Source organism: Odontesthes bonariensis, chromosome 13 (assembly GCF_027942865.1).
Source record: "Odontesthes bonariensis isolate fOdoBon6 chromosome 13, fOdoBon6.hap1, whole genome shotgun sequence".
Lineage (NCBI taxonomy): Eukaryota > Metazoa > Chordata > Actinopteri > Atheriniformes > Atherinopsidae > Odontesthes > Odontesthes bonariensis.
In genome coordinates this window covers 15,712,595-15,729,527 of record NC_134518.1, presented here as the reverse complement: position 1 = coordinate 15,729,527, position 16,933 = coordinate 15,712,595, and the positions used below count along the sequence as shown (strand labels likewise).

Below are 16,933 nucleotides of genomic sequence, written 5' to 3'. Positions count from 1 at the left end.
AGGGAGATGACATAATCTATCCACTTTTTTTTTGACCGTACATTGAGGCAAAACAACCATTGAGTCTCCCATTCAGCTGAAGTAAGAGAGATAACAAGTCTTCTACTCGACTGTGTTTGCGTATAGCTAATAACACATCTGAAACTGCCGACATGGTTTCTTTAGTTTGTGATGTGGTGTGAAACCCTGGCTGTAGGTAAGGAACCAGGAGAGTTCTGAGAAAAATATCCTAGTTTAGCAAAACAGCTGTGTAAATTTGAACCTCAAGTCAGCAGAAACACGATTATGCTGAAATACCACATCATACTGTAGTGAACGAACCGGCACAAATGTTATACTCACACAATCGTGACATTCAGGGGGAAAACTGGGGATCTTATTCAAGTCATGCATCTGATTACCACATCAATGTAAATCAAAGGTTTTCTGTTTCAAATGAAAAAGATAAGCCAGTTACAGGTTATGAAACATCCCGTCTACCATTTGCCAATGCTGCTAGTATATTGGACTCACAGCAAACATGTTGACAGTCAGAGCAGAAAAGCTCAAGTGTGGTAATGAGATTAAAAATGGTCATTTGTAAGACTTGCTTTGCCTGTGTTTTGCTGTTACAGCTTCAACCAATTTATCTGTTTTCAAATGGTCTCTGTGGCCTTGCTGTAAGCATTCTCATATATTTGGTTACATTTTTTTTCACGACATTATATACCGAAAAAAAGAAAAATAATATCATTGTAAGAAAATATAAAAATGAAGGCAAAGCAGTAATTTTTAACTTCTCAGTCTTTACTTGGGGAAGAAAAGGGGACAAAATCTCACCTCAGTGTCAGTATATCAATTGTTCTGCTGTGTTAAAACTTCTGTTCTTCATTAGAGAAACATTCATTGAGTAACATTATAGGAAAGAAAAAGAAAGTACAACCCTTGTTTTATAAGCAGTTGTTGCCTTACCAGTAGACTATTATTGTGAGTATCATGAAGAAGAAAAAAGCTGGCTCATTTCACAAGAAAAGTTCAAATAGGAAATGTGTAATTATTCTATATCATTATTCTCGTAAGTGGTGCTATGTTTCTTGATATTTGAAACTGGTGTACATTTTTTCCTTGATATAAGAGCAAAAATCTAATTTCAGTGCATTTTACTACATATTATACTACTATGCACACTACACTAAGTGTATTCGTAGTTTGGGTAAATGAAGCTCAGGTGCACCCTCCATCAATAACAGCCAACTAAAAGTGATTAAGACATTAACAGTAATTTGAAACCCTCAAGGTTGTCTGATTATGGAGACAAGACACATTTTAGTCAGACCACATTTATTAAACTCTCAATGTGCAAAACCAGATTCTTCCAAACAAACTTTCCAATCACGCCTTTCCTGAAACACAGCATTGGACAGACTTAAACACAGCTAAAACCTTCTTTCTACTTACCATCACAACTTTTATTGCATAAATTTATCATCAGTGTCCCTTATTCATCACAAACTTTCAGTAAGGTACATTAAAACATGGCTAGGATTGTTAGCATAATTACTTGGACAAATAATGGGACAAAATTCTAAGGCACTAGAAGTCGAGACGATGGTCCACATGTTCTGCTAAAGCACAAGAAAATCTAGAACAATGATGCTACAGACAAAATATTCACAGCAGGCCTTTCTGCTCAACAAATGCACATGACATGAGAGACATCACACGAAAGAAATATAAAAAGGAGCACATGTTTCATTACTTCCTTCTTAGCCAAAGTACAGGTGCTCCTGTGTGCAGTTTATGTATAAAGATGAGCTTCACCTTGGTTCTGAGTACAAAGAATTCAGTCAGTCTCCAGATAGGATTTGCCCATATAAAATGGAAAAGAGGAAAGAGGCACAGTAATGTACGGGTGTGGCTAATCTCCGGTGGGAGTCAAGAATGATGTCCAGCAAAGCCTGAGAAAGGTCAACAGGTGGTGACATCCTGCAGTCGAGCCCACTGCACCTGTTTAAACATCTGTGCCATCATGGCCGATATGTTTTGATGACATCTTTGATGGGCCTCCTGCATATTGGACAGCATGCGTTTATCTGCTTCTTCAGCCGCAGCCCGCAGTCGTTGCACAGACACATGTGTCCGCAGGTGTAGATGACCGTGTCTACGTCTTGGTCAAAGCAGATGGTGCATTCTCCGTTTTTGCCAGCAGAGGGGAGCTCTGAGGCGGAGAGACAGGGAGAGGTGGGAGGGCTGAGAGGGGAACTGGGCGCAGTCACTGGAGGAGAAACAAGAAAAGGTATGTGAATGTCTTAAAATGGAGCGGACATGGTTACATACACAAACTACTCCTCTTGCAACAGTTAAGGTTCAGATCCCCCCTACTGTTGGAGTGTGTTTTATTTAATTGTACCACAATAAAAATGTTTATTCTAAATCTTAATCTGGGATTTCGAAATTATTTCTACTTCGTGTACTGTTGTTAAATCCAATTTTTGTTCAGTTTCTTAGTGCCGATGGGAATGTCATCAAGTGTGAAATTTTGTTTGTGTACTGAAAAAAGTATGCTGCTTCCTTAACTGTACACGAGGAACGCCGCACCTTTTAAAGTTTAACATGATAAGAAGTTGCATATGGGGTTTTCTGTACATTGCAAAAAGGCGGTATACAAAAGAAGACTTCTTGTTGCAATATTCAAAGTGAGAAAAAACATCTTTCCCACGATTTGTGTCACAGAACAGTACTGTCCAACACAACTGCTTCGTGCCTAAAGCGTCTCATGGTGATCTCGTGAGGGTTTCTATATACAGTGTAGCACAGGGTATGCTTTCAACATTTGGCAACTTACCCAGAGAAGATTCAGAGGCAGAGGAGGATCTGTTGACACTGAACACCAGGTCTGAGTCACTGTCATCCGGACTGCTGCTTTGAGAAGTGGTGGGGGATGTGGGGGGAGGACTGGACTGCAGTGTTCCTGTGTCACAAAGAAAAATACAAATCAGCCACCCCCAGATAATAAAGACTCTGGAGTGCATTTAAAAAGATGAAACTAGTCAGAGGATATATTTAACGGTAGTTCTTTTCCATGATTCTAGTACATGATGTCCTCAAATGTTTTAAAGTAATGCTGCAGTGTAAGGCTTTACATTGACAGGCCCTAAACAGTTAGATGAGGAATGCATACTTTTTTAATAGAGCGATTTTGCATTGTGCTATCTAGAAGAGAGTATTGTGGAATTAGAAACCATTGAGACTAGAGGCTGAGCTGATAGCAGTTTATGTGGGAGTAGTGGGACTGGGACAGATAGGTCACAGCTCAAAGGCTCATACAGACAAACTACTCACATTCCTTTAGTCTGGAAAAAACAAAATAATAACATAATTTGAGGAAATTATGCTCATTTGCTTCGTGGGATAGAGGTGAATATGAAGATTGATCTCTTATTCTGTTTAAAAAATATGCCGCAGCCAGCAGCTGTTTGTTTATATTTAGAGCCATTCACCAATTTAGCTTTGCACTTTTATTACACTGTCACAGTTTAACATGTAACTGATGTGGAAGCGCCTTAAAGGGGAACTCCGGGGCATTTGAAGCGCATTTCCATTGCTAGAGGTTGTCAAATACTGACAGTAGGACAGTAGAAAAACTGCGTTCGAGTATTTAAAACATTACAACAATACATGCCCAGTAATATTGTTGTAATGTTTTAAATACTTGAACGCAGTTTTTCTAGAGAAGATAATTGTTTTGTATATGGGATTATCGTCCATTGACTCTTTTGGGCTTTCACATGCGCGCGCCTACCGACAAGAGGTAAGTGACATGCTGTTTATAAAGTTGTTTTGTAACGTCCCCATGCCAGTAATGTGAGAACCATGCATATGGTTTTGATGGTAAGGCTTGTGACTTTATTGTCGGATGGTTTATAAAGTGGTGTGACGTTTCTGCAGTGTGCAAGTTGTGGTTTTACGTGGAAGGCTTAGCGCTTGCCCCTAGCCACCACGTATTTGGTTAGCATGACAGGCTGCGCAAACAGCGCAATCGCCGCACAGGGAGTGCCAATTTGCACCGGTATGTGTCCTACCGTCAGTATTTGACAACCTCTAGCAATGGAAATGCGCTTCAAATGCCCCGGAGTTCCCCTTTAAAATGCCATCCAACTAATGGCTGCTTAGCACTGGTGCAAACAGTCTCACATTCAAAAGACGCCAGCTTCTCTCGTGAAATTCTTAGTTAGCGAAATTCTTTCACAAGTAACAATGATTGCAGTCCACAAAGCAATGTCACAGAGGATTTGCCGACTCCGTTATATTCAGTCTATGGTTCGAGCTCTGAGTGTGTTTACTGGTAGTTTCAAATGGTGACTAAAGCTGACATCAGACAGAGATGAGGAAGAACCTACCGAGGTCTTTCATAACTGCACACCCTCAAATTTCTTCACCCCCAACTGACTCTGACACAAGGGACATTTTGTGTCCACGTCAGCAGACCGATTGAGACTCTAAAGATGCTCCGAGGCATACTACCTCTTGAATATGTTGGTGTAATGCTTCAAATGTACGGTCATGTAGTAAAAAGATGTGGATAGTTTGGATTATACTACTTCTAAGTCTCTCTTCTACACAAGCATCCACGCTGTTCTTCGACAACTCGTCTTCTTTGTCTGGTAAATTTATTTTCTAAATGGAAATGGCTCTAGTCATTTTTTTGGATTTAGGAAATTGTTACGCAAACAGAATGAATAAAAATCCTTTTGGGTTCATGATGTCGTTTCTATGTGTCGCTTTAAAAACATTTACCGAGTATCCTGAGTCTGTTGATAGCCCCATGCAGGGTGAAAAAGGCCCACAGGACCTGGGAGGAGTCCACACAGAGCAGCCTGCCGCGTCCTACTCCGTTCACGCCGTGGTGCACCTCTCCGTTGGACAGCAGACTGAAGCTGAGCACGTCTCCAGAGCAGGGCATGGGGAAACTCCGGTGCACCACCCAATACTCCTTGCGGTCCAGGAGAACATCAGGGTCAGCTGGCAGGTCTCCAGCATGCAGACACGCTGGGTCACAGGATGTTAAGCCAAACGACATCGCACCAAAGTAGGGCAGGCCCAGGTGGCCGACCTCCACATGCAAAGTCTCACCCACACGCAGTGGCCGGTCACTAAACACCAGAGTCCGACTGCTGTCCAGAAAGTGAATACAGGCGGCAGAACGGTCTGCAGAGAGTATCACATCGGAGCCACGAATGGGATGAAAGTGCAAGTCATTGTCCAGCTGGGAAGGTAGGCCCCGGACCACCCTTGGGAATGCAGTGGACACAGATGAGGACGGTGTGGAGGAGGAAGAGGTGGAGGAGCAGCAGGGGCTAAGCTGAGTGTAGTTGTTGAGCTGCAGGTTGGCCATCTTCGCAGCAGCCTGATTGTTTTCCAGCTGATTGTTGCTGTAATTGGCTGAATCATGGCTGCTCTGGGGCAGATAGGCACTCAGACGAGCTGCACTCAGGCAGCTGGACCCCACACTCTCAGCAAACGTGCTGTCTGTAATGCAAAATATGGTCAAATACATAACTTCAACAAAGGTACACATAATCTAGAGGTGCACTGTTATGACAGCCACAGACACTGCCAGCAAGGAAAGAATGCTTTAGTGCCAAAAGAAGAAATGCAGCACTTTATTTCAATTTCAAAGCTTTTTAGTTTCAAAGGATGTTGTTTCTGTTATCCAAATCCCTTTTATATTCCAGATAAAACAAAAATGAGACCCACAATCTTGTGTAAAAAAGGGTGATGTATTGTAAATACTTTCAGATTAAATTTCTCTATTCGGGAAATTGGAGCACTTGGAGAAGGCTCCAAAGCCCGGTGCAGTTTTAAGGAAAATGTGAAAGTTATTGATGACCTTTTTTCTTTTCTTTTTTTTTTCATTTTAATGTTAAATCGAAGCAAAAATGACTAAAAATTATTTTGTATGTGGTTGATTATAGATCTTAAGGAAGAAAATTCAGATAAGCAGGTCAGACCTTTAAAAGGAAAAAAAGGAAAGAATATAAGGGAAATCAGAATTGGCTAAGGAAATTGCAGTCAGTGCATCTCAATACACTAGAACTGGTGTGAAAATCAGTGCCAACACGTCTTAACCTCAACATTTTTGAAGCAGCGTGGGATCCCCTCAACAGAGAATGGGACAAAAGGCAGCCAATTTCTAAAGAAAAGCCTGTCCTTAAAGAAGTCTGAAGATTATCAGAAGAAATCACAGGAAAAGCTCGTCGAAGAGAGTTCAAGCAGTGTTTAAGATCTATCTAATCTAAAGTTTTTTAGAATTGTAAAAACGCTATATTTGCTTCATATACAACATTCCCACATATGTTTGTACATATTTCAATGATCCACTGCATTTATTTCCAGTTTTTTTTTGCAAATATATGAATAAATAAGCGGTGGCTTAAGATCCTTGCATAGGACTTTACATTTTCTGTTGATCAACTTACGAAAAGTTTCATATTTGGATGCAGTCGAGGTTTCGATCTGATGGGACAATATGAGTGTACAGCAGTTGTCTCTGTGAAGACAGCGTTGCTAAAGTGATAGAAATTAAAAAAATATTTGGCATTTCATGCAAACTTCTACATTTCTTATTCACATAATTTACGTCTTAAATTATACATTTTCTTACTACTGACAGCTAGCTGCAGAGACATAAGTGATTAAACGCACTGGATTAATCATCCATACTCAGATGCCTTTGAAAGTAGCTCTTGTTGGGATGTTTGAGGTCAACTTGAATAAACCTTTTTTTTTTGGAACAAATAAGTTTCACCCACCAGACGTTTAAATGTCCTTCTCCACATTATTTACCTCCCTATGTTCCTTTCATCACAATCACGAGTTCTCTAAACGTCACTCTCTCTGCGCGGAATTTGCCGGATTTCTCTATCTTTTAGAGATTGATATAAATAAGTCTGGAACTAGTGGTCCTCCTTTGACTGAGGATACATTCCTCAGTCCGCTATTCCCAGTGATTCTGGAGCAGTCGAGCGCACAGGCCCCTCACCAAAGCTCCTGGGATCAGCCGCCTTGACCAAACAAGGCCATAGCTCCTGTCAGACTGAAGATAAACACATGCGATGCATACGAGTAGGGACCGCAGGGGAGAGAATGATGGAAATCAAGGCAGCGTAAGGGGAGAAAGTGACAAAGCGCGGGAAAGTGATAGTAAGAAATTGTTAAAGCAGAAAAAGAGGGATGGCTGGGACGGCTGAGGGGGGTGGATTGACTGCTTCAGATCTTTTATTCATTACTTAATGTCATGTCAGCCAATCTGAGAGAAAGAGGCTCTGGTTTTCGAGTCAAACATATCAGTTTTGACACACAGGCCACACTACCACACTACCCACTCCTTCGAACTCCTTCTAAGTTGGTGCAGTAGAGCTTTGTTGTACAGCTGCTCGCTGAACTCACAAGAAACTGCTTATATTAGCTGTGAATATGTTGACACTGTAAAAATATGTTCCTGAGGTTTCAGGGGTTGTCAGAGCTATGGTCTTAATGCAGAGCCACTGAGATGAACCCAGTCAGAAAATTCTGCATAGCTCCGTACTTTACTGGATATCTGAATTTCTTTTTTTTTTGCATTGGTTGGCTGTAGTATAAATAATTGTGTAAGCACTTGATAAGAGTGCTTTTACAGAGCAAGTAAATGACATAACAGAACTCTTACCAAGTAACGTGACCTCCTGAGTGATGCCATAGATGTCTATAATGGCCCAAAGTGGACAGCCGATGCTGAGCCCACAGTGGAAGAGAATGGGCTCTCCGTCATTGATGCTGTAGAAAACTCTTCCGTGACGATCCGCCCAGAATGACAAAACATTGTCCTTCAAGGCCAGTCTCTCAGGCAGAGCTTTGGCCCAGTAACCCGGTCGTGTCACCAGGTCTGGACAAGCATACTTGGGGATGTCTGCGGCAACCAGTTCGCTGGGATCCAGACTGGTAAAACCAAAGCGCAGAGCTCCACTCCAGCCAGTGTGCACGCCAGTCAATCGCAGACGCACCTAAGTAAAAGACATTAGTATAAATTTGACCTTTTTTCTTTAGGTGTCCACAATATAGTAATAAAGAAAAGAAATGTACCTTTTCGTAAAGGTGAACAGGGCGATGGCTGAATGTGATGCCATTACAGAAGCTGTTCTTGCGAGTGGCACGACGAAGCTGTCCATCCAGCCTGATGTTCTTGCCTTTGGCATGCGGGTGAAAGCGAGGTGACTCTAAGTTGATGCTGACTGGGGGAGCAGATGTTCTTCTCTCAACACCTGCCCCATTGTTAGGGGTGTAGTACTGCCTACTGGCCACCGGGCGGGGTTGCAGTGTCCCAGCTGTGGGTGGAGAAACATACATCAGGGTTACAGCGAGAGAAAAGAAGAGAGCATTAATGATTCAACTATGTTGGAAAGGAAAGGAACATGGTATGCGAGTTGCAGGCCTGCTTTTATGTGCCTGTGGCAAGGTCAAAACAGCAGAGCTGGTGACACCAGCTGTTGGAAAAACAACATAATCAGCACACAATGAGTTGTTTGCAAGCCGCCCATGGGAGCTGGTTTAGAGGGCAGAGACCAAGTCATGAAAGGGAGCCCATAGTCTCCCAAACTTCCCTAACCCTAATGAATATAAAGCCCCTCTGCTTCTCTCCACAAGCACATAAAATAGTCTCTTTCAGTATGGAGCCCACATTTATAGTGCAAAATAGCCAACTGTCCCAAATCAGTCCTCTCACCACATCCATATGGTAAATTTAGATAAAATCCCATGTGCATATATCACGGGGAAAAAATAAAATTGTGGCTTAAGTTCAGTGCTAATATTAGAGTCATCAGACAGGAGAAAAAACAAACAAAAAAAGCCAACATAAAGTTGACAACAGACAAGTCTTCAACACACTGTGCGTCCTTAGCATATATATGGACGATTCACATCCCTGGCCTACAGCATAAACAAACCCTGAATAACCCCTTTGATTCCTTCAGTTATCTTCAGAAGAGGAGCGTCATTCACACAGTGCCTACTCGGTACTGAAATGCCCAAATAAAAGACTTAATCTTTGATCTCATCTTCACAGGAGAAGTCAGTGTCCTACTTGGGGAAAATAATCTCTTATAGAGTTCTGCAAAACAAAGTAACAGGGCTCACAAAATCAAACAAGACAAACTGAACACTGACTTAAATGAAACCGGGATTTTGGGGGTTTTCTATGAAATCAAATTAAAGCTTTAAATGAGTGTTTATGGTATAGAACGACTCAGATCAAAATTCAAAGCGGGGCCGTGTGTCTACCCTCCTCCACAGCAACAGAGTGATTACATTTCTGTTTAAATTCAGCGCGATCTAGTGTAAAGACAATAACTCAGTGAAATGTTCCACAGGACATTTCCTAAATTAGGCATTATCACTGATTATATTCTAAACTATGAAGTAGAAGCAGGAACATCTGTAACATCTCAAATGATGTGCGGGTGCCTCTTGACTTTTGTACTCTGGGAATTGAGTTTTTGAGAAAGCAAAATATACTCTGGGTACAGTAAATGGAAAGAAAATATGTCGGAGCTTAGCTTGTACGCCTTAGGCTGAACTGCCTCGCTGACAGAGTGACATACTGGGAACCTGGAGTTAAATCACATACAGTGATTTAACTTGTTTGCCAGTATTAGATGAAAGGCATAGCATAACAGGTCATGCAGCAAAGAACAGCTCACAGCATATGATAGCCATAGTCAGGGCCTCTCGTGTACTAAAAAGACATTTGTGTATCAGACGTAAAAAGATGGAGAATAAAGACCCTCCGATCTTTGAAAAACAGAGAATCACTCAGTAAAACCTGACGCTCATAACCGCATCAATTCATTATTGCTCAATTAGAAGAAAAAAAACTCTTTTTAAACGATTTCCAAAGTAAACTTTGTTTCTTGGTCTGAACAAAGATGATTGCCTTATCTAACGTCTACCAAACCTCCAGCTCAGTTTCTGACCTCGGGTCACTCGATTATGCATTTGTCTTTTACAATTATTCATTCTTTTATTTCAGACTGTCGTAACTTTGTATCCCTATTGTATGCACATGCAGGTGATAGGATACATACATATTACTGCCAGTGGTGATGCTGGTAATGAACCAAGAAACAGAACTATGTTTTCTTTTCTTCTGTATCTGATTCACGGGAGACACAATAGAGCACAATTATTTTTCTACATTTCAAATGCTTGGTTATCTCTTGGGAAGAGGTCACCTGTTCGGCTGAGACAGGGGGCATTTGTTGCCAAGGATATGATAATGAACATGCAGTTAGGATAAGGGAAGGCTTGTTTGAACACGACGTTGGAAATATCTGCAATTTTTAAATCAGAAAATAACAAGTGTCTTGTTGACTTTGTTGACTTATCTATCCACTCAAATCCCCTCCTAAAACTCTTAAAACACATGACCTCTAATTGCCTCCATCGTTTTGGCCTTTAGGGGGCTCTGTTCAAAAGAAACTTTTAGCCGATAGCTATATGCTATGATAAACATTAAAATTCTGCAAAATTTTGATTTGCAAAATGTTTCATTAGGAATAAGATGCCTTTTGTTAGACCTCAAGGACAGGTGATGAGCTCTGGTGAGTAACACGCACTGCAAAACAGGAAAAAGAAAAGCCACAATGCAGAAAATGTTGTATTTGAGCTGATCAACGCAAATTCTGTTCTTCTCTTTCCTTCGGTTTTTGTGCACCCATCACGATTTTCAATGTACTACATATTTCAGGAGTAATGTATTTCACATTTTGTGCGTTTAGCTGCCATTGACTTGACATTATTACAGTGCCAATGTCAATGTTTTAATGATGTTTTCCCATAATTGTGTATTACAGTAAAGTCTTGTCCGACCGTAGTGTTTTTCTCAGGTCTCAGCTGTATAATTGATGGGTGTTTCTAATAAAACATCGTCGGTATGGCTTTTTTTTTCTATTCTGTTGATAGATAGTTCAATTAGATGTTTTTCCAGTTTGATGTTTAATGTAACATTTCTTTTCTACAAAGAGCACGGTCAAAACACCAGCAGGTGGAACCGGACACAGACTTTGTCACCTGTTAAATGTGATAAACATATATTTCAACAGTGGTGACAGTGTGTTCCTCTATGTAGTTATTTTTAAGTCTAGGAGCACACTAAAGACAGCGAAAAACGCGTTTGTGGACATGAATCAATAGGTTACGTTTTCATGACTACTTCACACTGTGTTGTGAGACTGGGTTGTAACATTACAGTCACATGTAGAGTTGAGTTCTGATTCTCAGTTAGAACTTCTGACCCGTTTAGCTGTCTCACAATTCATTGGCTTTATTGGGAATTTGGCTGCGTCAGTAAACACTTACATTTCAGCGATTTTACAAAGAGATGGAATTTTGGAGGATGTTCGAAACACGTAGGCCTTAATTGTGCTATGTCAATGCACTTTCAGTTTAAAGAAAGTTTTGTTTGGTCGCAAGAAAAACTTTATTTCAAAAACAAGAATTTGACCATTTATTATGTTTGTCTGCAAATATGTTGCTTTCAGCTGTGATTCAATATAAACTAAGATCATTGCTCTATTTGAGCTCTACGAAGGCAGCAATGACATGTGTCATTTGCATCTGCCTGAACAGAAGATATCACTGAATCCTGACTTTATGACATTGTTTCCAGGTATAACGGCAGTAATATCAGGTGGTTAAAAGAGATTGTGAGGATTTGTAAATGACATAGAAATATTAACTGGGCTGAGGTTAGTCTTAACAATGAACCCTAAGAATGCTACCTTTCCATAGTATTAAGCAAAGGATTGATGTATCTTGTTGGACCTTCAAAATCATCAAGTACAGCAAGAGAATCAGAACTGAAATACAGCGGATCCATCGAGACCTGTTTGGTTTCAGGACTTGAAGTCTGCAATCTGTTTCGGACTTTGGAGAGTAAAGCACAAGATAAAACAGACTGACAATGACAATAACTGGGATCCAAACACACAGGTCAGAAACAGCTGTCGAGAAATTGCTTGTTAAGCAAAGCTCAGCTAACGCTTGTAGATTATTGTCATCAATACAACACGTCACAGACCGTACATATCTGCTACTGCACGTAACATATCAGTTGCCTTTGGAGAAAAACAGTTGGGCAATAGGAATGTTGTTGCTGGGGAATGGAAAAGAGGAAATAAATGCAATCATAAGACTGTGTAAAACTGATTGTGTTCATTCATCAGCAGCATCTTTGGCTTGTTCCTCGTTCATATATCCGGGCTGATCTTGAAGTTCTCTTTATATAGACCCAGTTGATGCAAATATTTTCATTAGGTCTCTGTTAATTGGGAACCTTTCAGTGGAAGCACAAGGTCCCTCATGGCTGCACTTGTGTGAGTCCTGCTCGCAATGACTAAACCCTCTCAGGCCAAAGAGCCAACTGCTAGCAGCCCCATCCGCTGGCTGGTAAGAGGGCCTGCTGGGGGCGTGGGAGTGTGACAGTCATTAAATCAAACAGATATGGGGAACTGATTAACAAGTAATGGGCTCTAGGTGACATGACAAAGTGGTTCAGAAAGTGGTATTCTGAGAGCTCATAATCACATAAAAACTGCGGCTGCAGGAATAAATCACTGGTAATCACTTGAGATTGTGGTTAATCCAATGATAATTGGAATAACAAAACACAGTTGTAGGTTATAAATCAAGAGTATTTTTAGCGTTTGTTCATCTTGTTGTTATTCGGTTCATCTTACTTTGTTTTCCTGGCTGTTTTCACGTGATAAGTTTTGATTTGGGATTTCCGTCTGAACTGGCTGCTGCAACAGCATCCTACTGGAATGAGACTTCAAAAACAGCACTCTGAGGAGTGAGTAAGGACTGTTGTTTCTGATATAAAGTTGGCCAGAAAAATCAATCTGACTGAAATAAAAGCCATATCCATACAGGATAATAAATAAGTTTCAAACAGGCAAGAGCTTCACATTTAGGAGAAAGCAAAAGGAAATCCTTCACAAAGTGCTCCCATTTAGTCTGGTATAACTGTGAATGCATCACAGTAGAATTAGAAACTGCACGTTAAGCGTTACAGTGTTGGAATAACGCATGCATTTTAACATCACTTCGCTGAGGATCAAATTACGGAGAACAGTAACAAAAAAAAATGTTTTTTTTTAACAGCACATCTTTTTCGAAAGATAATCTTTAGAGGCGTCGTGTATTTTGTAACACGTATTACCCTCCCCCGCACATACAATGTCGCATCATTGAAGTGAAACCTGCAAATGATGGGTAAAAAAGTACATCTGTGGTGCTACGCGGCAGCTGGAGGAGCGCTTTCTTGGACCCGCTCCCTGAGAATCACGCTCGGCTCCCCCCGTGATGGGAAGCGCGTCTCCAGGGCGATCACAACTAGGACAAACCATGTGCAATATCTGCTTAGCCAGCGGTTTCAACAGACACCGCTTTACGTTTAACCACATCACAAGCCTAATAGTAAATGATAAACGAATGCAAGTCTCACCTATTAACGGTTTAGGTGCTGTATTCCCCATTATATCCAGAAATTCCTCGCATCTGCTGACAACTTAATACCGACTGCAGTATTGCTCTGTCCATCCATTAAGCTTTCGTCCGATGAATATTTGCCTGGATCGGCTGCAATTCCAATGCCTTCAAACTGCGATGTACATCCCAACTGAAGCATGAACGCGCTCTACTTAATGTCAGCCCCAAGCCGCAGCGACAGGCAGACACCTCCAACTGGCGCACAGCAGCCCCCTCCTTTCTTTAGTGTAGGCTCCCCTCCACGCGACTTTAAAGACACAGTAAGCAGAGGTACACTTTCAACAACATCACGCACAGCCTTTAAATAATTAATCCAGTAGCTAATTTACTCAAGTCTGTCATGAAAGTCTAACGAGTCTGCAGCCTATAAGACAAACAGTGTGCTTGAGGGGGGGGGGCATAATCTTAAAGGAGGCAGTCTGTCAGTATATTTGCATATAAGGGTCATGCTGACAGGATGCTGAAAACTTGGACAACAATGCTATCCAAGGAGACAAAATCCATGTCAGTAGAGTCAACAGACTTGTCTAGATCCCCACAGGCATGCAGACCCAACAAGTGGATGCAATCAACCCCTAAATTAATCATGCACACATGAAGTAGACAAACAGATAAGGAGTCTACACTTGTGATAAAAGTCCAAGCACCATATGAGGAAATCCCCTTTTTTCCCCACCCTATCCTCCGCCCTCCCACAGCCTTGACTGCTGGGCTTCTCTCAAGCTGTTTCCTGTCTTCTGGACCACACTGCTCTCTGAGGAACCGTGCATTGCCTGCAGGGTTTTGCAGGAATGAGAGCATCAGTGAAAGGAGAGATGGGATGGCATATCTCCCAGAGCTGAGTACTAGAGAGGCCGGAGGTGCTACAGCAGCTGTGTGTCATATACTGTGAACAAAGCCTGCTCTTGAAGGAATTCAAATGTATGAAATTGCCAGTGTGCTCAAATCATCCTCTATTGATGTCAGTGTAATGAACTTGACTAATTGGGAAGCATACTGCAGAAGTAGCTGCAGGTTGACTGTGCTGACATGTAGGAATTAGTCGCTGACAGCATAGTCATGTATGATCTAATTAAGTCTAAGGGCAAACAAATCTTGTGGGCAGTGGCGTTTGGGTGAAAGCAGACTGGAACTAAATATAACTCAGAGACAAAAGCGTTTGTTTCTGCCTCCTCAATGCTGTTTGTTTGAGCAGGATATGGTGGCTCCTTATACGAGTTTTGAGTGAATGGTGTTTAAAGGTGAAGCATCAGTGAACCTCCCCACCCCCCAACGAACTTGCCCTAGCCTCAGAAAGAAAGAGCTGCAATGGCGAGGGGATTAACACAGGAAGTGAATATGAGGTTGTGATGATGTCGGCAATCAAGCCTTCCCTGTAAACACAGCAGAGCTGCTGTAACTGGTGCTGCTTCCCCTGATGCTTGCTGCACTGCCTGAGTGGAGACTGTGGGGTGTTAATGAAAGCGTAATGATTGCGGAGCTGATTTTATTCTAAAGGCAAGGATCTGTACTTTCCGGATTGTATTCAGCACAGTCATTTGATCCATCACTGAGCCAAGACATTCAAAGAGACAATTTCTGGACAACATCAACTCCCGCTTTTTCAACACTGCATTTCAGATTATGTTGAAATTACCTGCTTCTGCCCCAGATCTACTGTCAATGGAAAGTTAATGGATCATTTTGTTGTGATCAGATTGTTCTAAAATACACAAACTCTGTGATTCAGGTGACAGTGGTGATATAAACTGACAAAGAGGCATATTTAGAGGTAGTGTTGTAGCATGGCTCAAACAGAGAACTTTCATCAGGAAGAGTGGGTTTTGTGTCCTGAGTGGAGATGTCATTTGTGGATTTTGTAGCCTCGTTATTTTCAGTTGCAGTGTGATTAGGTTTTGAAAAAGGCAAGTACGACCAAAGAATGCACAGCAGGATATGAACCATCTGCCTATCATCAGTAGGAAAACCAGTCAGGAAAACTCGTCACTCCGGTAACCAGCACAATAGGGGAGAAGCTTGTTGTTTTCAGTCACATGACATATGATTTTAACACTTTATTTTTCTCCACCATATTCTTAAATAACAATTGGGGGTTAGTTTTAATCAGATCAATGGTTTGGAGCCCCTTGGTAAAACCAAGTCCTGTTAAAGAGATAGTTCGTCTCTTTTGACATGAACCTGTATGACATCCCATATTAGCAATATCATTTATGAACATTGACTTACCCCCCCGCTGCGTCCTGTGAGCCGAGTTCCAGCCTTGTTTTGGCGTTGACGAAGGTAGTCTGGCTAGTTGGCTGGGGCTAAAAAAATAAAGCGTCTTGCCTCTCAAAACAGTATGCGTTCAAAAGAGTAATACATTTGCATCACAAAATCGTCGATCTAGAAAAAGTCAGACCTTACATCGCTTGGCGCTATTTTTGCCTCCCTTGATATCAATGCGTCCAGCCACCTAGCGATAGCCGCACCTGTTAGGGTGTTTACTGCTCGGAAGCAGGGGACTGCTCGGTCTGCTCTTCGGTCTGCACAGTTTACATTGGACGCATTGATATCAAGGGAGGCAAAAATAGCGCCAAGCAATGTGAGGTTGTGATTTTGTGATGCAAGTGTATTACTCTTTTGAACGCATATTGTTTTGAGAAGCAAGACGCTTTATTTTTTTAGCCCCAGCCAACTAGCTGGACTACCTTCGTCAACGCCAAAACGAGGCTGGAACTCGGCTCACAGGACGCAGCGGGGGGTAAGTCAATGTTCATAAATGATATTGCTAATATGGGATGTCATACAGCTTCATGTCAAAAGAGGCGAACTATCCCTTTAAATGAGGAACCATTCCTCAGTTCTGGTGTAACTGAGGCTATATATGGCTATGCTAACCTTTCTAGGAGCCACAACTGGTGACTCTTGTCACACCTATAAGAGACACCAAGACATTTTCATTCTCAACTCATCCCATACTGATGCCCGGTCCAGGGCCTTCTGAGTGAGTTTTCAATGAGTACACCCTCACCATCACTTTCTGACACACAGGGAACCGCTCCATAGCTATATATGACAGTTATCCTTCTGCAGCGATAAGTGAAGGACGAGCTGTGCAAATAGTAATGCTGACAGGAAAAATTCTACAATGCTCGCTTTGAAACAGGTTAACAAATCATGCAAGACGTTTGTAGGGGAGATGGGTGATAGACATTCGCCTCCCAAGCACAAGACTCATCAGTCCCAGTTTTAAAACTCTTTTTTTTCTTTTCCACTTACTATTTTCTGTCTTTAATTTGACTTCTCATCAGCTCCACCAGGAACAAAATTATGATGAGGCAATAATACGCACAATTAAATACTTTTATTGTAGACAGCTTCATTGACATTT

At 41.6% G+C, this 16,933-nt stretch overlaps 1 protein-coding gene across 1 annotated transcript; it reads right to left on the bottom strand.

Moving 5' to 3' along the window:
• Nucleotides 1–1,303: 1,303 nt before the first annotated feature.
• neurl1b (neuralized E3 ubiquitin protein ligase 1B) lies at nucleotides 1,304–13,916 on the bottom strand. The gene is made up of 6 exons (XM_075480586.1): nucleotides 13,520–13,916; nucleotides 8,101–8,342; nucleotides 7,688–8,021; nucleotides 4,777–5,508; nucleotides 2,825–2,950; nucleotides 1,304–2,254 (listed from the first exon to the last, which is right to left on the bottom strand). The coding sequence occupies exons 1-6, from the start codon at nucleotides 13,548–13,550 to the stop codon at nucleotides 2,007–2,009; spliced, it is 1,713 nt and encodes a 570-aa protein (XP_075336701.1). The 5' UTR covers nucleotides 13,551–13,916; the 3' UTR covers nucleotides 1,304–2,006.
• Between the last annotated feature and the right edge of the window lie 3,017 nt (nucleotides 13,917–16,933).

Excerpts from the sequence above, each read along its gene's own strand:
- neurl1b (XM_075480586.1), bottom strand. The coding sequence starts at position 13,550 with ATGGGGAATACAGCACCTAAACCGTTAATAG. Across the intron at positions 5,509-7,687 it reads TCAGGAGGTCACGTTACTTG|ACAGCACGTTTGCTGAGAGT; the intron begins GTAAGAGTTCTG and ends TTTGCATTACAG. Across the intron at positions 2,951-4,776 it reads CAACAGACTCAGGATACTCG|GAACACTGCAGTCCAGTCCT; the intron begins GTAAATGTTTTT and ends TTTGTGACACAG.